The 22,077-nt window shown below is 43.5% G+C and overlaps 1 protein-coding gene across 1 annotated transcript in view; it reads right to left on the minus strand.

Annotated features, from left to right (window-relative positions):
• MTMR12 (myotubularin related protein 12) overlaps window positions 1-22,077 on the minus strand; it is a 1,529,619-nt gene that overhangs the window by 206,180 nt on the left and 1,301,362 nt on the right. Inside the window, exon 13 of the mRNA XM_069627080.1 lies at window positions 12,754-12,926. Within this exon, the coding sequence (XP_069483181.1) occupies window positions 12,754-12,926 (173 nt within the window). The remainder of the gene's footprint in view (window positions 1-12,753; window positions 12,927-22,077) is intronic.

A 22,077-nucleotide genomic window follows, 5' to 3' on the forward strand; every position in this document is an offset into this window, starting at 1 on the left:
AGGGCAGACAGGATAGCTGAGGTTGGAGTGGGTGGTGCATGAAAGAGAAAGTGGCAAGGGTGTGGTTTTGTGGTATATCTGTGGATGGGGACTGATGGATTTTGAGTGTGGTCAGGGAAGCAGAGAGACAGAGCAGGAGGGTATATGGGGGCCCTGAGGGTGAGAAAGGACAGTGAGGGGGAGAAGGAGTAGGATAGATGGGAGCATCATAAAGTGGATGATTTAACATTTGTTACGCGCAAATCCGTCCAGGACCAATCTGGGATCCTGCATCTAGGCGCAGATGTTATTATGCTTGCTCAGTTTAAGTATAATCACTGAATTCCTAAATCAAACAAACAAGAAGGTTTCAGCTTTGAGCGTAAAACAGCTATAAAAGGGTAATTCCGCAACTCAGCTAGAAGTGACTTCCAGAAGCGAGGACCTTTGATGGAGAAACAACGATCCCCCGGGTAGCGTGATAAGAAAGGGAAACGGCCAACACATTTTGGCTGAATGAACGCTCGGGAGGGCTGATAAAGCTGAATTTTGGATATCAGATATCTGTGTGCCGTTCCTTGAATACATTTGTAAATCAAACAAAGTGGTCACACTACATCCTTTTTCTGGCAGGCAGCCAGTGAAATTTACTCTGGTATGTGGAGATGGGAGCACGTTTTGGAAGGTTATAAATCAGTCTGACAGCAGCGTTCTGGGCTACCTGCAGACAATGTAATTGGGTTTCTGGGGCACCCAAAAGAAGGATGCTGCAGTAAGCGAGCCTGGATTTTACCAGGCTCCCTCCCCACAACCACCTCCCAATCTATTTCTGGGATGAACGGTAGAATAGGTTTCAATAGCCCAAGTTGATAAAACACGGCTTTCACTGTCTGAGACCTGTGCATTATAATACAACGATGCTTGCCAAAGGCAACCACGATTTTTTACTTTACTGGAAAAGGAAGTATTTGCATCAAACATAGCAGGACAGGGATAAGTGGAATGGTAATCCTTATGAAGATTTTTTTGGGCCAGACATTATCACCTCTGTTTTGTTGGGATTAAGCTGAAGCATGCTTTCAGTCATCCAGTTTTGCATGGCATTAGCACAAGCTCGGAGGTAGTTTGTTGCTTCTGGGTCGGATTTTAGTCTGACAAATGTGCATATCGTCGGCATAGTTATGGTACTCCAAATTCAATTTTGAAAAAGTATACATCAGAGGTCGAAGATATATGTTAAATAAAATAGGGAACAGAGATGACCCATGTGGAACTCCAAAGAGGACTGGCAGGTCATTGGAATAAAGGGCTCCACGTTTGAGTACTTGGGTCCTATGTTCTAAAAAAGAAGAGAACCGTTTCAAAGTGTCCTCTGAGACCTGAGCAACCATCGAAAGTCTCTTCAGCAACCGACGAACGTCTACTTGACAGATCAAGCATGAACAGCATGTGGATGGGCAAGAAGAGTGGTATGGTGGGGGGACTTAGAAATGGGTCCAAGGATAAGCAGGATGGTAGTCATCACCTTGGTGACAGGCAGGTGGGTCTGTAATCACGAAAACAAATACAGACTTAACTAAGCTGGTAGCAAATAAAACAAATATACGTTTAAATAGGATCAGAGCAACCAAAGAAAATAGGTCTGTAATGACCAGAAAATACAGGTTTAAGTAGGTATCTAGAAACCAAAGAATACAGGTTAAAATAGGCTGGTAGTTACCAAAACAAATCCATGTTTAAAGAGGTCAGTAGGGATCAAAGATAACCGGTTTAATTGGTTGGTAGTGAACAAAAGTACAGTGCGGTAGACGTACAAATAATTGATGAGTGAATGAAGTAGTTCTGCTCACGTTTATCATCTTGACTTGAGTGATGGAGTCCAGGTGGAGTGGGAGATGAATTTGGCTAAGATGTGACAGCCTTAGCCAGTCTCCTTCTGCCAAGCAACCAGAGCGAGTACTACTTGGCGAAGATATTGAAGCGAGGGAGAGTACAGTGACGCAGGCCTCATTGCTCCTCCTCAGGATAGGAGAAGCAGATATGTTGGAGCAGTACAGATGTAGAGAGGGATCCAGTGCAGGGGGCCACCATGATGGATAGGTGACAACTGCTACAGTGGATTGGGAGGGTCAGAGCAAGGAGTTTACTCACTCCTAGGAAGCTCACTGGCATTCAAGGGTACCGCTTTCATAAAGGAACTCACTCAATTGGATGAAATGCAAGGGGCAGGGCTGATGAACTGGTCGGACAATATTTTAAATGGTTAAAGCACACAAAGCAGTGTGAGTGAAAACAGGCCAGGTCACATTGGGTTTGCTGGTCTGAGCCGCAGCTGCTTCTCGACAGGATTAGCAAAGCGGGTATTGGTGTGGAGAGGGATCAGGTGCTAAAGTCCACACTGATTGGTAGGCAGCTGAGCTGCAGTAGTGTTTGGAGGGTTGATACAGTGATCTTAATACAAAGAGTACTTCATGCATGAACACAAACAATCCTGTTTTTCAATAAAATATCTTCATTTTCGAGGGCAGTTCTTTTATGCTGTTCGTGAAATCGCTACAGTAAAGTAGCATGGAATAAAAAATGGAAACAATACCAGGAGTATGTAGGTGTAAGCGTGTAAGAAAGTCTCTTTCTTAGTCTGCAGGGTTAGGGTCATATATAGTTAGCTTTGGGTTCTGCACAGATGGCCTTGATATACAACAGACAAGGGCGTATCGAGTTTTACCAGATTTTATAATGTATACAAAATAGACTTTTCAGCTCAGACACCTATATTCCCAATAAGTTTCCAGGTCAAGACCTAATGCACGGTAACCTCAACCATCTAGTCTATGCGGGTCTAAAGGATGGCCTAAAGGCCTTGGTGTTCTCTATCTCTCCCACTACGGAGATTTTCAACTCTATCCATCTCCCTTCCCTCACACACTCATTTGCTCCTTCTCCTACCACTCACCTACGCAGTTATGTTCTCTCTACTCTCCTCCCACAACCAGTCCTACTATTCAGTCTCCCTCTGTCTCTCTCTCCATCTACCCCCCTTTTCTCTGTTACTTTTCACCTGGTTCCATATCCCTTCACTCTAAACATACCCTCTCTCTCAGGTCTTCTTTCCCTCCCTTTCGGCACTCTTCTCCCTCTATCTCGTCACCCTTTACCCTCTCTCTGCTCTCACACACTTGTAATCTCTCCTCTCCATCTACGCTCCCTCTCTGTCACTGCCTTGCACACCACTAAGGTCCATCCATTTCCTACCACTCTCAAACCATTCTAGATCGCTCTCCCTTTCTTAATCTCTTGTTCACATTCTTACTCTCTATCTCATACTCTCTCCTTTCTCACGATCGGTACAATACTCAACACCTTACCTGCAACATCCACAATCTTCGCAACCCTTCCCTCCACTCCGTTCTTAGCCACCTGGTCTGCCCTGGTTCAGTCCTCCCACGGGTCCCCACTGGTTGTTGCAATCACCTGTCTGTGATGGCCAATCTAATTCGGTCTTTTCCCAAAGGAGTTGGATTTCAACAGGACACCTTTTAAAAGTTCCATGTAAACCTTTCAGCGTTCGCCACATTTTTTAGTGCGAAAGGAATATAGTCTGTTGGTGGGATCTCTCAGCTCTGTAAGTTGGTCAAAATGTATTTCTTCTTTCCTATTGTTGTGTTAATGAATGGAAGCCTCTGTGTGATGGCTGGATCTTGGTAAGCAGGTTGCACTCTGTGCTGTTAAATCACCTCACACAACTCCCATCCAGCAAATGTTCTGAGTCTTCTGGAAAGTCTGATGTTGAAAGAAAAAGAGAAGAATCTGGCCAGCAAAGAGATTGTATGCCATTGCGGTTGAGGCAATGGTACCAATGTTGTTACACCACAACACACACTTAGGGGAGCCAGGGGTGTGGCCTCCATAACTTCTTTCACCTCGTGTCTTGCATAGGATCACCTCTGGCAACTACCTTAGTTGGGAGGAATCCCTGCTCCCCATGACACGGTCAAGTCCCAGACCCTGTCACAGTTCTGTGATGAATCACAATCCTATAGAGTCATCACTGATACCCAGCCTAGTATCCTCCTCCCATGTGGCCAGGGGAAGGCAGTCGCCTCCTGATCCTGGGGTAGCATTATGAGGGCAGATATGGCTATCGGGGAGATGTGGTGACCCCATCAGGAGGGACGCAGTAGTCTTCCCTTCCATGTGGAAAAGACCTATAAGTTCCTGATGGCATGTTGTCATTATACAAATCCTTCCAGTTGTAAAACCCTAAAACCCCTTCTTGTCAAACACCCTACACACGATACCATTCACACCTTACATGTACATAACATATGTATAACACTTGCCATTTCTGATGGTTTTGATTTAAACAATAATCCAAAGCAATACAACTTTAAAAAGCACAATAATCCTATGGACTCCAACTCCCATAAAACCTGAAGTACTGAGATGATGGAGTTAATGTGGACTAAAAGAAACACCAAGTTAAACATGCAGACTAGTTGTGATGGGAATCAGCTGTGCAGGACATTTAAAAATGGTGTGCCTTTTCAAGTTAAAAGGGAAGGTGGAGACGAGAGATGCAGAGAGGGCGAAGAGGGAAACAGAACCGAAGGCAGACACCCAAAAGCAGACTGTGCTGAAGGAGGCAGGCGCTTCCTACCGGAAAGGCAAGAGACCTGGAGAAGCACAATGGGTACTGTCAATTGGGGAACATTGGAACAAGCATTGCCACAAGCAAAAAAATATGAGTGAAGAAGTTAACAGACAGAATTTGTACAAGTCTTCATAAATAAGATGTCAATATGGGGAAAGTCAGAACAAGTAACACCTGAAGTCAAAACAGTATAAGCAGTGAATGAGTACAACTGTGCTATACTGAAAAAGAACATTGTAGAAAGTCCTGGTTAAAGAAGCACATCAGGCAGAGAGCCTTTGGTAGAAAAATACCTCAAGAAAGTGTTGAATGTAAAAGACATTTCTTGAAAAGTCATTGTTTGAAAAGCATGTTTGTTCTTCTTGCCATCCTTTAAGAGGTGTTGGGGAAATTAAACTGTTGCTATTTTTCAAAAGACACTTTTTGCCATAATGAAAAAAGTGTTCTGTGAAAGACTTTTCCGCTGCTCGTGAGGAATCATTGGTTGAAAAGGACACTTTTGCTATTCTATCTAAAACAATCCAAGGGAAGAGAACCGCTTCCTGGATTCAAGGATTGTTTGTTGAATTTTTACATTTGATTTTTACATACTTGTTGCTAAATCAAAATAGAGACATTTACATTACACTTTTGATTGTTTTGTTTAGTGTGAGGGTTTTGGACAGTTTGCATAATTTTGACGAGACACAGACTGATCTTTAGTTTTAGCTTCCTAGGAAGGGAAGCTCTTTTTAGGTTAGGCACAGAAAGAACTTTATCCAACCCCTTTTCTTTAATAAAGATGCCTGTTGAAAGTATTGCAACTTTGTGTCTGGCTCTCATTTCTGACCCCTTCATTTCTGACCCCTAGCTTGTTTGAGAAACCTGAAGGTATCCTCACTCCTACTCCCCATGGATCCTCTTCTCAGGCAAATAACGGAAAGGCCATTGCTCTTGTATCCCAACCCTGGGGGGTGGAGAAGCGAGGGAGGATCATCTGGGTGGAGGGTCCTCAGGGATTGGGAGTAGGGTGCCCATGAGCAAGACATGGTAGCCCCTTTTCCTATTTAAACCAACCTAAACCTCCACCGGCCTTTATGGGCTATTGTAGGACCTCTCCCCTCATTTCACCACTTTGTATCTTTGATGGTACTGAGACGAGAAGGAGGCGACTAAGAGTAACAAACACTAAGACCTTATTTCACCACTTTTGTAATGCGACGGGGAAGATGCCTCCAGAGTACTTGCAAGGTCAGGCATGTCCCTTTAATTACAGACAGGCAAATCCAATAAAAGTCCACACCTGCAGCCTGTCAAAGGGTTGCAGGTGCATAAGGCAGACCAAAAATGCAGCAGGGAGAGCAACAGAAATGTCTGGGTAGCAGCAACCAACAGGGGACCTGTGTCGTGAGGAGGCAGCCATGGTGGGACCTGGCAGGAAGCCAAGACGACAGCCGGTGTCCCAGAGACCTGTGGAAGCACGGGCAAGTCGGGCTGTTGAGCGCCACAGGTGGGATGCCTGCGCATTGGAGAGAGACAGCAGCTGAAGCTGCGACCAAAGAAGGAAGAACAAAGAAAGCTGTCCATGTCCGTGCAGCAGTGCCACTGGCGTGTGGAGAACCACCTCCGGAATGAGAGTGGGGCTCGGCGAGGCCGTTCCACCATCAAGAGAAGCAGAAGAGGAGAAGCGGAGCCCCAGAGAGGAACACCAGGATCGGTGAGTGTCGGGGGGAAAGTCACTCAGCACCGGGCTGCTCCTAGCAGGCTACGCCAAGGCAATTAAGTGCAGCATGCATTTATTGAATAACTAACTGAATTAAACTTTAAACCAAGGCTAAATTACGATTATTGAATACCGAACTGATTGAAAATTTGAAAACAAAGATGAATTATGTATATTGAAATTATTGAATGTCCAACTGGATGAAACTTTTAAACAAAGATGAATCACGCATATATTGAATATCGGACTAAAGGAAAACCTTGATACTTACAGAACTGGATAAAACTTTATGGGCAAAGCTAACACTGTATGACAACCAAAAGGGAAATCGCCCATTTGTAAGCAACTTACTAATAAAGAGTACAAGTGTAAAAGAAATGCAATAGAACGGTGGGGCGTGAGAAAGACCACCACACAGTGAATTTTATGAATGAAAACAGTGCGGCAAGGCCAAAGACTGACAAGAAGTGGGTAACCCGCTTTGGCAAGCCATAGAGGCTAAATAGGAGAAACCCAGAGGGCGTGAAAGTGCACACAGAAACAAGAGGCCGACACAGAGAAACAAGTGGGGGCTCCTGGTTGCACGACCTGTGATGGGTGGACCATGTGGTCCAACAACTGCAACTAGACCATCGAGCCCTAAATGGTGAAAGTCAAAGGCACTTTGAAGTAAACCAAGAAGGAGCACTGTGAGTGAACTGAGAAAACAAACGGTAGGAGGGTCAAGAGGACCTAGTTTTGTGTTGCCTTTGAACAATGAAACCCATGTAAGTTGCTACGTTGAAATCTCTGGGAAGGGAACCCCGAGATTTAATAATCTGCAAATTCTGTCTTGAGGAGGAAGCCTCAAGACCCCTTTTTTGTGTGAACTGTGTTGCATTGAACTTGGGGAAGAGAACCCTGGGGATGGTGTGTGGAACTATATTGCTTTGAACTGGGAAAAGGTCATCTTGAGACTTTTGTGAAATTTCCTTGAACTAGATATAGGGGAGCTGAAGAGGCAGCCGAGAACTGGAAGGAGCTCAGAACATTGTGTTGATCACCATTTCCTTCATTAGTGATATGCCTACACATTGTTTAGCTTTAGTTGTGATGGCAACAATAGGTTTTGGGCACAGCCAGACTTAAGTTGTACTCTTTGACTCAGACGTTCCTTAATTTCTTTCTGGTATGGAAATCCCACCTTAGCATAGGGCAAGTTAGGCGTTGCACCATCCTGACATTTAAGTTAATAAATACCTTTTGTTTGAACTTTGAGTTTGCTGTCTGTATCTTGCTTAATGATGCCATCACACTTTGTACAGTGAATGATCTCTAATGGGAGCTTGAAAGGTCAGATAGGCTCATGTCTACTCTGACACAGTACAGGTCCCAGTTAGAATAAACAGAGATAAAGTTCTATTGGCTGAGTAGCAGATGCTCCCGATAACGTCTAGTTACAATTGGGGTGTTCTGTGGGTTTGTTTGTTTATTTTTAATGCGCACCAAACCTGGAGGTAGGAGGGCGCAGCAGTAAGAAAATGCAAGGCTTACAAGTTACACATTTGCACATGTTACAGAATAGTGCACAGGAATACAAATAAATTTACAATCAACATTGACATTGCAATAATATTACAGGGTGATGTAGCAGTGCTCATCTGCAATTCAAACTATACAGGAAATATACAAACTATACAAGAAATATACAATTGAGGTGGCTTTGACTAGTGGTCTAAAACAGCGTTGGTGCTAGGTGTGGAGGTGTCTACGGATCATTGGCATTGATGTAGTTAATGTAGTTCTTTCTAAGGAGTAGGTAGGGTTTGTCTACTCTCAACTTATAGGGCAAGGCGTTCAACAGTTTAGCAGCCTTCACAGGAAAGCTGTTACCTCCAATCTAAGTCTGAATCTTGGTACTACAAGGCAGTTGGTGTTAGCCGTTCTTGTCGGTCTGGTAGAGGTTCTTCTAGTTAATTTATCCATGAGGTAACTAGGGTCAGCGTTATTAAGAGCTTTGTGAGTCAAGGAGATATATTTTAACAGTATTTTATTGTCAGTGGAGACCCATTTATGTTGGCGTCTGGTGGAAGAGATATGTACTCTTATTTATGCCAAGCGCAGCTCTTAGGGCATTGTTTTGTAGGGTTTATAACCTCTGGATGGTAGCTTTGCTAGCACCACTGTAAAGGGCATTACAGTAATCGAGTCTGGATGGAATTGGAGCTCTAGCCAAAATCAAGCAACTGTTGTTAGAAAGGAAGGGCTTACCAGCTCTTGTTAGCTTGCAAGTATGTTGAGGCCAGAGATATCACTTGTTTGTCAAAGGACATAGTGGAGTCCAGGTAAAAGCCAAGGGTTTTTACTTCCTTGGATACCTTGATGATGTTTCTGTCGATATTGAATGAGGCATATTCATGTCCTAGTTTGTTAATGTTAGAAGACGTGCCCAGGATTATCAACTCTGTCTTATCATTCAGGCATAAACAATGCACAGCCATCCATGCCTGAATGATGAGATATACCCTATTCACCAACTCCAGATCCCTACTATGATCCCCATAAAGCGGGAGGAGAATCTGTGTGTCATCTGCATAGTTAGTGTAGGTGATACCCAGAAGGTCCAAATCATCGAACAAGGGTTTGGTGAAAATGTTATATAGAGTGGGGGAGACACTGGAGCCCCGAGGGACACCGCACAGGATAGGTGTGGGATCCGCTGCTGCCGAAGGGGAGAACACTCTCATGGTTCTCTCACTCAGGAAGGATTCAATCCATCTGATGGCCTTAGAAGAGAAGTGAGCTGCTGAGTCCAGGTGTTTACAGAGGACATTATGGTCCACGAGATGAAATGCAGCTGAGAGATCAAGTAAGAGGAGAAGTTCTGTCTTCCCCTTATCTCTCAGCTCTTCAATTTGGGCTTTTAAATCAATTAAGGCAGTTTCCATCCCATGTAGTGGACGGAAGCCAGATTGTCTAGCTCCTAGAAGCTTATGTAATTCAAGGTGCCTTTGAATCTGGGTATAAACTACTTTGTCCAATAATTTAAGTAAAAAGGGTACTGTAGTAATAGGGCGGTAATTAGTAGGGATGAGAGAATCTAATGTCTGCTTTTTGAGGAGTGGGAGCACCCAGGATTGTTTTAGATTGGCAGGGATAGTGCCAGAATAGAAAGAGGCGTAGATCAATTTGGAGATGAATGGTGATAGGTCTCTGGTAGCGTCTTTTATTATCTGTGCTGGGCAGATATCGCCTTTGCAGTTGGAGGGTTTGAGAGAGATGATGATTTTCTCTACCTCTAAGGTAGAAATTTTAGAAAAGTAGAATTTATTAGTTTGGCAAGTGGGTGTATCACTAGATGGTGAGATTTTGGATAGGTGCTGTGAAATCAAAGTTTTTTTTTTTGCTGTATTTTATTTTGGAGTGTCTCTATTTTATTTGCTAACGCATGTTAGATGTCCGCACAACAGGTCTTGTCCTTAGTGCATATATTGGGTGTGACAATTGGTGTCTCTAATTCCTTCAGTATGAAGAAGAGTTCTTTCATGCTCAAATTAGAATTGGCAATGCCTTTGTTGTAGGGATTCCGTTTGGCTAGGCAAACTTTGTTTTTATAGTGCAGGGAGATGGAAGTTAAGTAAGCTTCGTTCTCATTGGAAGGACATTGTCTCCAGGTGGTAGCACATTTTCTTTTCATGAGGCGTAGGTTCTTTAATTCTGGCGTAAACCATTTGTTTAGGTGGGCTTCAGGTTTACTTGTTCTGCGTTTAAGTGGGGCTATTTTATCCATTGTAGCAAGCATGATTTTATTGTATTCATAGACCAATGTGGGTTGAAGTGCCTAATACAGAATCATGTGGTTAATCCTCTTTAATCTCTACTGTGTGTGCAGTGCGCACTGTGGAGACTGTTGTTCGTGGATGCCATGAAAAAAAGAAAAAAGAGGGGCCACCATTAGAGAGGATGGATTCACTTGTTGAAAAGCAGACAGAGCGTGTCATAGCCCCCAACACTGTACCTGCATTGAAATACTCATGCAGTCAAAGACCCCTTTCAATTACCTACACAGAGCGGGAAGTTTCTGCTGTGGCTCCTTCACTGTGTACCATGATCTAAAATAGAGCACATACAGCAAAATCCATGTAAACACGTTTTACACTGGTTTTCTCCCTGTTTTTATCTCCTGCTTTATACACATCACCAAAACAGAGACTTCTCCCCTATTGCCGAAAGCTCATCCAACTGCTTTCCCCACTGATCCTATCCCATTGGCACATATTCCTAAAGTCTACCCATCCCTTGTCTCATATCTTACTTCCTTTCTTAATATCCATCTTTTGACATCAACTTTTTCTTTATCTTTGAAATACTCTTCTATTATCCCAATTCTAAAGAAACCTTCCGCCAACACCTCGCTTGTTTAAAATTTCCATCCTATCTTTCTATTACCCGTTCTTTCTAAACTACTCCAATGGTTGGCATATTCTCAAGTCTCTACTTTTGTCTCTAATTCTTCCACGTTTTCAGTCATGCTTACTCCACCGAAACTGCTCTTCTCTCTGTAATGAACTCTTTGCTCAATGAACACTATTCCAAACACTCATCTTTTCATATTCTGTTGGATCTCTCAGCTTTTGACACTGTTGATCACTTTATTCGATCGACTTCTCTTGCTTCCTTTGATTTTTCTGGTTCTGTCATTCCTGGTTCCAGTCATACCTGTCTCAAAGAAGTTTTCCGTCTCCTGGGCCGGTAAAACATGTAACATTTTCTCACTCGTCCATGCTGTCCCACAAGGGACTGTTCTGGGTCCTTTTATATTTTCCTTTTACACTTGCCCTCTCGCTGATGTTCTCTCCTCATTTGGTCTTTAACATCACTTCTAGTTGACGATACTCCGCTCTTTTTGTCCTTTTCTTGTTTTTCTTCTGATATCCATCACAGGCGGTCTTCCCATCTATTAGCTATTAAATCTTGGATGTCGGCTCACTATATTACACTCAACGCTACTAAAACTGAGGTTCTCTTCTTCCCTGCTAATACTCTTCCTGCTCCTATATCTCCCCCTTTAGTTTGGTTTCCTCCATCTCAGCTTTCGATTTCCTCTACTGCTCGTAATTTGGGGTGTCAGTTTGATTCTGCCTTGTCCTTTACTCCCCATATCTCTCTATCCTTGCGCGCCTGTCGCTTTCATCTACACAACATCATAAAGCTCATCCCCTTTCTTCCTTTTTAAGCCACAAAATTACTGATATCCTCTCTGATCTTTCCCAACTGTATTATTGTTCCACCGCTCTATTTGGTCTTCCAGCTACTCGCCTTGCTCCTCTGAAATCTGCCTTCAATGCCTCTATAGTCTATGTCTTCTCTTCTTTCGTGACTCAATTTCTTCGGCCCTTTCCACTCTTGGTTGACTGTCTTTGCATTCTAAACTTAAATTTCATTTTATTTGTCTTGTTTTCAAGTCAATCTATGGTCTTGCACCTGATTATCTCTCTTCTTGTGTTTAATTTAATACTTCTTCCCGTTCTCTTCGTTCTACATCCCAATTTCTTCTAGTAATTCCCTGTGCTCCCTGTGCCAAGTCCCACGTTTGTTCTTTCGCCCTCCTGGCGCTCCTACACTGGAATGCTATTCCTTATTCTCTCAGCTCTATTTCCGCTTACTCTTTATTTCGTAAGTCGTTGAAGTTCCACCTCCTACATCTTGGTTAACATGACAGATTGCTTTCTATTTTATTTTTATTATTCATTTTTACCGTTTTTATTCTCTGCACAGTGCCTTGGCTTAAGGCACTTTATAAAATATAAATACATACTAAAACAAATAGTCTGTACCATTTTCACCATCAGGAAAACAAGGGTGTAGGTGGCATTTTCTCCAAGAAGAACTTGGGGGACAAGGACGAAACTCTAGTATATGGACACATGCAGACCCATATATTTCCAGATATACCACAGTTTGCTCAAATGGCGTTCATGACAGAGCCAGTCACTGTTGCACCTACACTAATAGCCATTTTAAAATGTTGAGATATAGGGCCCGATTCATGGAAGTGTTTTATAATTGCCCAAAACGTTCCATGAATTAGGCCTATAGACAGCACCTAGAAATATTCAAAAGATGAGTAACCTGTGAGAGGAGGGTACCAAATACAATTTTGAGTTACTAGGTCCAGTGAGCTCTAAATGTATTTCAACGTACATCCTTTATTATGCAGCAGAGCTGTAGGGTCTCTTTGCTTCCAAGGTTAAAAAAAAGATAATTCTTTTCAAAAACAGTTGTGTGGTAAATAAAAACTCCAACATTTATATTTCTTATGAGTGACATCTTTTCAAGTATGAAGACAAGGCACAAACATAATGTAAACCAGGTGTAGATCTAAAACATACTATACCCTGAAATTATGTTTAACATTCTCCAAGACAATAAAAATCCAAACCTCATCTTTGTCATTTTGGCGCAAATGATTGCACCGATCCACAAAACAGTGGCCTCCAATGATCCACTCTTTTTGAATCAGACTCTGGAAGCCAAGTTGTGTTCTGCAGTGTGGATCCATCATCACCTGGATCAGACTTGAGACCACACAGCAAAGATCAGCCGCATTCTCCTCTGTTTTCAGAGTAAGGACAAACAGAAGAAATACAGGTTTAGAGAAAACATATACAAACATTTGCATCACACCTTTAGTTAACAACACAAACCAATTCTAAAAAAAAAAATCACACACAATTCTATGAAGGATATCAGCGTACCAACAATGTTCAGTTATGGCACCCTTTGACCTCAGAAGAAACAATAGTGAAAAGCTCCCAAGACGTCTAATGACTTAATGTCTATCAAATGGGGGAAGTGTCACGGAAGAAGTAACTTTCCCTATTAGGGCACTGGTTGTATGACTTTAGGTCACAACAATATAAGACGACCAAGCATATATGAATATTTTATATCCAAAAGAGCAAAACATGTATTAAAACAATTTAATCATGTCAGTATTAGGAAAGATTTTTCTTTTAGCAGCTTTCTTAATCGCTTTCAATGGGACCCCCGACTTTAACTACCGACTAATTAAGTGAGTGAGCACTTTTTCGAACCCTTAAGAAACGTACTGCAGAGTAGTCATGTCCTCCTTTTCGTTTTACCTAAATCGTGTTTACACTTAAGCAGTGCAGCTCAGACAGGCTGGTGAGACCGATATCCGTTTTTGAAAATATCTCTAGGGGTAATTCTGTGCAGCATAACCCTATTTTTACTGCACGTTGGCTTTTTGACAAATATGGTGTTCAAAATGGCAAACCTTGTTGTTGAAGTCCTGTCTCTTTGGATAATAGGATGATTTGTTGGTCATTTTTACATGCACGAGGTAGGAAATGGCCATATATGATAAGTTACTTTGATTTAGTGCTATGCCGGATCACCAACGTAGTAGTTTCAAAGTATCAATCCTTGAATGTGGCTTTTATGCACCAGCCTGGGGAAACCAGACGTTAGTCTGCTGGGAAGGAGAGCAAGAGCAAAGTAAGAGGGATGGAACGTGGGGAAGGAAGTTGCAAATGCACAGAGGGATTTGGGCTGGGTGGAAATGCTTTTGATTAGTATGGCTACGTACTGGTCCACTATATATGGACTATCTTCTTGAGCGATGCAACACACAAAAAAAGGTCTACACACTATTTTAGGTAATAACACAGCTTCATTATATAAAATAAGGTTACTATTAAAATATATACATATTAATGATAACACATTGTACTCTGGAGAATACTGGGGAATACTATTCACACTCTATGTGATACCACGCAATACTTAAATTCAGTAATATATGCACTAACTGCTGACAGTTTTAAATATAACAACAATCAGAGAATCTGGTTGTGGGAGCCAAAATATCTTAAAGTGTTAGGTACAACAATGGTTATAGCATACATGAACACCTTCAAGGAGCATACTCGAATGCTTTTGGAAACTGATTTAAATATTCTCATCAAATGTGTTTGCTACAAACTTTCCTAGGCAGAACACCACCATATCCCTATAAGGTGTCGCTATCCCTAGGAAGGAGGTGGTGCACCGCCTATCTAAAAGGAAGAAGTGCTACCCCAGCTTCTACAACGTTTTCAGTTTCTTTCTTGTTGGGCCCTAGTTTGAGAATGATGGTGGCAACGGTGCGTCCTCGGTGGGAAATCCGTAGCAGAAATGCTTTCTTTAGATTAGATATACAATTCTGTGTGAGGCCCCCCCCGCACCTGGGCAACCTGTAATGGAAAAGCTAGAGTGTAACGTATCTTGTCTTTTCCAGCCCAGTTAAAAAATGTTCAATACCTTCTACTTTCTCTTAAAAGGATCTACCACACCAAAGTACTTGAGAGGCCACAGGAGAACAGGATCCAAGACGAATCTGGGACCGCCTCGACTGCTCCTGAGGCTAGAAGAGGGTAATGGTAATGTTTATTTGTAAAGTGCCTATACAGAAGGAAAGTGTTTCAAAGCGCTCAAGGAGGGAGGGAACAATGGGAAAAAACAGCAGTCATTCAGAGCACTTGCATTTCTGAATGATACAGGTCTGCACAGGCAGAGTAAGTGTATATAATACAATTAACAGTGTAGATAACAGCACATAAGTCCCACAACAATTCTGCAGTTTTTCCAAGTGCATTGAGGGCCTACCATGCAAGGAGGGGAGACAGGGTAGATAGAACAACAATCTTCAAGGTATTGTGCGTTCATATCGTGCAAGTGCACAGACGGTAAAGGAGAGGGGAAGGGGGGGTGCTATTCCTCACCAAGGCACCTTTGTTGCCTTGGCAGGTGAAGTGTCAGAGTTTCTCGGTTTCACTTGACGATTCCCTTCGAGGATGGACCCCCCTTGGAAGAAGGAGCCATTAAGATGTTGAGTCTACGAGAAATATTTGACCAAAATCTTTCTAAAGTGCAGCAGTTTTGCTCTTCATGGTGCTCTCCATTGGCCGACGATTTCTCTGAATGTAGAAGTCCAGTGAAGATGAAACTTGCTGTGGGCTCCTTAAAGGCTTGACAGATGAGAGTAAGACCCCTGGTGCCCTTCGATGACTTCTGGCAGCGACAGGTGCATAGGCCACTTTTGGTGTTGGGTTTCGGAATATCACGGTTTTCTGACTTTCAGTCCTTCTGTGCTGCATCCGCAGCATGGACCTCTGGACCGCTTCTGGTGACCTGGACTCGACCACTGGAGTGGACAACGGACCTTCACTAGGTCTGGACCCACAGGACGTCTTTGTTAGTTTCTGGTGGCGGGAAACCCATCGACAGACATTCCTCTGCACTCAGCAATCCAGGACCTTCTCTGGTGGGGAAAACGTGGTCAGTGATAATGGCAAGGATGTCCCTTGAAGTTTGGAACTTTCGCAGCGCTGGTTGTCCGGCAGCACTCTGCCAGGGTACCCCCTCTTCTGGGCGGTAGACTGCAATGTCTTCCAGAGGTCATGAAATACTCCACCGGACCAAGGTGACACCAATTGACTTGTCTGACTCGAGATGTCCGGCCACTCCTCTTCAGGACTCACAAATACCTCTTTCTCCAGATGGCACGCACACAGGACTGGCTTCCAGGGCACTTCAGATGAAGAGTAGCAGGTTGCACGATGGTTCCTCGTAGCTAGGAGAGAGTTCACCTTTGTAGGCCCTCTCTGGATCAGACCTTGGAAGAACACAGTAGCTTTTGGATTACACAAAGAAAATGCAGCAGCAGACATTGCTTGAAGGAACAGCTTCTTCTTGCTTCAGCTTCGACTTCAGCTTCTGAACAAATTGGTGAGTAAGAGGTCCCCTGTTATACACATTGGTTCCCATTCACTCAGGCTGAGCCAGGCTCAGTCAACCAATCACACAGAAGGGCATTCATGCAGGCAGGCAGCCAATCGGGCGCACAGGCTTTCGGGCAATGAACTCCACCCAGACGCCCATAACAAACAATGTGCATTGGGGTAATCACCGAGCCTTTCAGCACACTACACTGCATTCGTGTCAGTTTCAGTCAGGGCTGTCTCAGTGATTTTGTCACACACATAAACCAGACACCCAAAACACAGAATGTGAGTTCACTTCAGACTCCCAACACACAGCCCCTGGGAAGGATCCAGTCAGTCTTGCAGGAGGCAGCCCCAGAGCCATATATGGTATTTCCACCCAACTGCCAGTCAGGGGGAAGATAGAGTCGAAGCTTCCCCGGAATTTTGGAAAACAAGGCATAAGGCAATAGAAACCAAGAACCCACCTTGCCTTCTTGCAGGAAGCCATTGATTTCTATGGCAGGGCCTGGGTGTCCCAAAAATGGAAGACATTCAGAGCTACTGCTAAGTCAGCGTGTGGCTGCCACCAGCCCATACCCTGTTCTGTGGGCAACAGAAAGGTGCCCAGAAACACACACAGGGGTGCAAGATTGTACCCCACCCATGGAGAGGTGAGGTTGTACAAAACCATTTTAAAGCCACTCTGTTTCTTCATTTATTTGCACAGTTTCACAATATTTTAGAGTTTTATTAATTGTACTGCTGATTGTGTGTGTGAACTTGTTTGTACCTTAAATAAACTTGTGAATTGAATTGCGACTTATTATTGGCTGTGATAGTTTCAACTTGCCCAAATTTATTTAATTTTACTGCCATATCCACGCTGCCTTGAGCTCCCTGGGACTCTGGCAAGTCCTCTTTGTCTTTTGCGAGGTGGTGGCTATCTGCCTCACTTTCATTTCATTCCAGCATATATGTCCCGAAGAGAACGCCCATGCAGCTTAAGGCAAGCCCGTCTGTGCCTGTCCGTGGCAAGTCCGGGCTCTGGAGCTTTGGGGGCGTAAGTACTGATTCTTTTGAAGATTGTATTGCCTATTCTCTATGAGCTTATTGCTTTGGCAACCACTAATGTACTATCGCCCTGTGCTTTTTCATGTCTACCTGTTGTTGCCTCCTCTGTTTCTCAGAAATCTATTGGCTCCCATTCTGCATTAAAAGCCTTATTGATTAATTCCCGTTCTGCGGTTGCCCACCGGGATGATCTGAGAGATATTTTAGAAACATATGCTCCTAATGTGTTGTGCATTACCGAGACCTGGTTTAATGCACACTGTTGCCTTTGTTGTTGAGAAGTCCCTTAATTGTCAGTCAGTTCAACTTGATCATAAACTCCCTTGTAAGTTGTTTCTTATTAAATTACAGGTCTCCCAAGAATATGCTGTTCATTTTCTTGCGCACCACCCACCGGGCTATGTCACCAATCAATTTGTGGTTGACCGTGCAAGTCATTGCAGATCTTGCCCTTATCTCCCCTAACATTGTAGTGTTGGGACATTGTAATCTCCATCTTCTGCAACCCTCTGAACCCCATGCGCAGAGCCTTGTTGCTTCTCTTGAAGATTATGGTTTTTCTCTTTGTTACCATAGCCCCACTCATGTAGGGGGCAATCAGCTTGACTTGATTTTTTCAAATATCATGGATCTCCAGGTTTCTAAACCCCTTTCTACGTTATGGTCTGATCCCTTTTTCTTTCCCTTACTTTTCTACTAAAATCAAGCCGTTACCGCCAATGAAATTTCTTCGGCGTTGGTCCAACGTTTCTACTGGCATAATTTCTAACACTGTTGTTGCAACCACTCAACAGTGCAGAAACAATGGCATGAATATTTGTGATACTCTGGTCACTGCCTTTAAACACACAGATGATGCTTTGGCCCCCCCACCCACTTCAGTTGCTCCCTACTCGCACTGTGGCCTCAGCTCCGTGGTATTCTCCGGAACTGAGGCTATTGAAACAGAAGTGACGCTGCTTGGAGCGGAAATGGCACCGGTTGTCTCATTCCCCTAACAACGTGGCTTATACTCAAGCTCAGAATCACTACCAGCGCTTTATAAAAACAGCCAAAGCTCAGCACTATGCTGACCGTATTCTTAAGGCCCCTTGCTCTTCAAAAGAGCTTTTTTCTGTAGCCAAAGAACTTTCTGCCCCTGTGGTAGCCCCGTCTATGGTCACCCGTACTGAAGCCTATTGTGAGCATATTACCTCATTCTTCCAAGATAAAAATATGTATTGTGTCGAGAGACCTATCTCTCCTGACTCCGAGTTGCTCAACAGATTGTCGTTTTAGCACCTTCAGTTTTGTGACAGTCACGGAAAATCTTGTGACAGATGCATTACTGAAGCTTAAATCGGCCTCTCCTGCGGCCCCTATCCCTTTGTATATTCTGCAGAATCCATCTATAAACCTGGTTCCTCTGCTCACGGAGGCGCTCCAACACTTGTGTGCTACACGATTTATTTCTGCTCCTCCTAAGCATGCTGTAGTTTCCCCCTTGCTTAAGAAGCCCTTCCTTGACCCACCAGTGGCTGAAAACTACCGCCCTATCTTGCTCCTTCCGGCCATGACTAAACTGTTCGAATCCATCATTACTTCTCACCTGGCAGCCTATTTTGAGGCCAATAATATTCTTCATCCCTTTCAGGCCAGTTTTCAGCCTGGGATGGGCACAGAGTCAGTTAAGATCACTCTCCATGATGACATCGCTCTGGCCCAGGACCGTGGAGAGAAGAGTGTTCTTATCCTACTCGATCTCTCTGTGGCCTTTGATACTATTGATCATCAGAGGTTCTTCCAATGTCTCTTGAATGCTGGAGTTTCAGGAATGCCTCTGAAATGATTCACATCGTTTTGATCAGATCGCACTCAGGTGGTGTCTCTACCCCCATTTACCTCCCCCCCGATGGTGTTGGACTGTGGAGTCCCTGAGGGTTTAGTACTTTCCACATTGCTTTTTAATTTATATATGGTGGCACTTGCAAAGCTCATTGTTACTTTCATTGTGCATTTGTTTTATGTATGCAGACGACACTCTGATCTTTTTTCGTCTAAATGCCCGTAGGGAAAACCCTTCTGAGCTTCTGAGAAACTGCCTTTCAGCTGTGTGCCAGTGGATGTCCGTAAACTGGCTTGAATTGAATGGGGAAAAGACTGAGGTACTGGTGATTGGCCAGGCCCCCAGTAGCTGGACCTCCGAGTTTTGGCCTGTCTGCTTGGGACCCTGTCCAAAGCCCTGCAATGTGGTGAAAAGCCTCAGGATTAAGATCATGTCTTCCGGCTCCAGAGAGGCGCAGATCTCAGCGGTTTGTCAGAGCAGGATTGCAAAACTGAGGGTTTTGAGGAAGGTGCTTCAATTTCTTCTGACTGAGGCTAGGAATAAAACTGTCACCACCGCCATCATGGCTGCAAATGACTATTGCAACAGCATTTAACCGGGCCAGCCAGAATCACTACTCCAACACCTTCAGATTTTGCAGAACGCATGCCAGGTTTGCACTTGGTGCCCCGAGACTGTCCCATTCTAACAATCTTCTCCAGCGCCTTCACTGTTTGCCCGTAAGAACTCGGGGGAAATTCAAAGTGTTATGTATGGTTCATCGAACCAATCGCTCCAAAGAGTTTCTACAAACAAAGCTCTCACTTTACCAGCCTAAGAGAACTTTGCGTTTATCCAATCAATCAATTTCTGTTGGACATCCCTCGGTTTTGCCGCTGCCGTGCAGGAGGCAGATCTTTTTCTGTACTGCCCCCTCCCTGTGGAACACACTCCCTCTTCATATTTGGAGCATTAATGCTCTGTCCATCTTCCGCAAGCAACTAAAGCCTTTTTTGTTTTGAATTGGGGTTTCCCTCTCAGTTGACCTTGTTCCTGTTAGCACCTTGATGCCTCCAGGTCTTTGCTGTGCTCTATAAATCCTATTACATACTTACTTCCTTACATACATACATACATACATACATACATACATACATACATACATACATACATGGGGGCCATAAGGGTATCCCATGGGTGTTGTTCACCAAAAGGAAAACATGAAGAGCTGCACTGCCAGAAGTCCATGCATAACCTCAGTGGCAGAAAACAAGGAAAACACACAAAGAGAAATGGGTGGACAAGGAGTTCCTGTCCCCTACTAATGACATTTCCAGCATCACAGCACCACAACAAATAAATGAAGCAGGAAGATATCTGAGAACGGAGCTAGATGCACAAATACATTTTGACACAATTTTGACATGAGGCAAAGAAGCCCAAGCGAATAACTGGAAATGGAACAACACATATTTGCTTGAATACAATACAAGGACCAATGCATGGGTGTACATGTTGCTGGTATGTGATCCCAAACCTTTTTGCTGAAGAGGAGATGCAGTGCTAAATTCTGCTAAAGCTGTCCATGTCAACAAAACATGCTAGCAAGCACAGATGTGGGCTGTTAGCAGAATCCCATAAGAACAAGAGCAGTTAATACAGACAACAAGGAAGGTCATGATTTTTCACTCTAGTTCCAAAAATAGGAAAAACCCCCATCAACTCACCATCTTCCTTCATATCAATTTATGGATTGTGTGTCCACAGAGCAATATTATGCTACAAATGAACCCATCATGGTAAGCAAAAGCATTTCAAACTACTCTCTAGGAATGGAGTTGTAGACAACAAAGAGCGAAAACAAGTTTGGGATGTGTCCAAAGCTGGACTTTGGAACTTTGTGAGATGCTTGTGGAGTTATTTCTCAATGCAATTGAGTAGAATGAGTTGTCTGTTTAACTATGAACAATGTTATAAACACTACCATGAAAGAATAATTGCCATTTTACAATTCATAAGCTAAGAATACCACTCGCAAAAAACAAATTAAACTGATTTTGATAATATGGGATAGCCTATAAACAAGTCAAATGGTATCAGTCCTGATCATACTACCACATAGGTTGGAACAATGGTGGAAAAACATACCTTATATCCTGCTAGTCCGAGTGTTAATGTTGCACCAACCTACCTTTAGCCACACAGAAATATAATATGCAGAGCACATAAGATGTATCTCCATATGAGCTATTACTTCATGCTGTAAATTATCTTCTATGACAGACTCCCTCCCATTGACCTATGGAGTAACTAGTCTTGTGTGTGGTTTGCTATACACAAATATATACATATCATACATTACTCACCGTAATCGTATTTCTGATGCTTGTATCTGCTTAGACTCACATGCTATGCATAGGCTGACATCTAGTGGAAGCTGCAGAGTATTACAGTTGATGTTTTCGAAACTCGAATAAGGACGTCGACAGGGCGTGCCAGTAAAACTATCCCTAGTGTGACGTCTACTCTACCCATGGTGCCGTTTGTTTCTGACATGAGGTTGCAGGAAGTGTAGCATGAGTACAGGTGTATTAAAGCAGGTTATACATCAGGTAAAGCCCAGAAAAACATCTATGCACCTTATACTCCAGGGGAGGAAGGGTGGGCGCATGTGAATCTAAGCAGATACAAGCATCAGCAATAGGATTACGGTGAGTAATGTATCCCTTCTGAGTATTTTGGAATCAGCTTAGATCACATGCTATGCATAGATTAGCGAGCAGTGTTAGCAGAAGGTGGTGGGTTGTGAGAAGGTACATCGTCAAATAGATGTTTAAGCACCGCTTTTCAAACCTGGGAATCTGATTTAGAGTGAGTGTCAATGCAGTAATGCTATTTAAAAGTGTCGAGAGTTCCATGAAGCTGCCTTGAAAATGCCGTCCAGTGGGACGTTTGCGAAAAAAGCCAAGGTAGCTCCTGTACCTCTGGTGGAGTGAGCCCTTGGTGTGAAAGGCAGTGTCTTGCTTGATAGAGAGTAGCATAGCTGTATGCATCTGACTATTCATCTGGAGATGGCGTTATTGGAAATGTGGTCTCCTTCCCTACCTGGCGTTATGGAGAC

Source organism: Ambystoma mexicanum, chromosome 6p (assembly GCF_040938575.1).
Source record: "Ambystoma mexicanum isolate Mex_15411 chromosome 6p, UKY_AmexF1_1, whole genome shotgun sequence".
Taxonomy (NCBI): Eukaryota; Metazoa; Chordata; class Amphibia; order Caudata; family Ambystomatidae; genus Ambystoma; species Ambystoma mexicanum.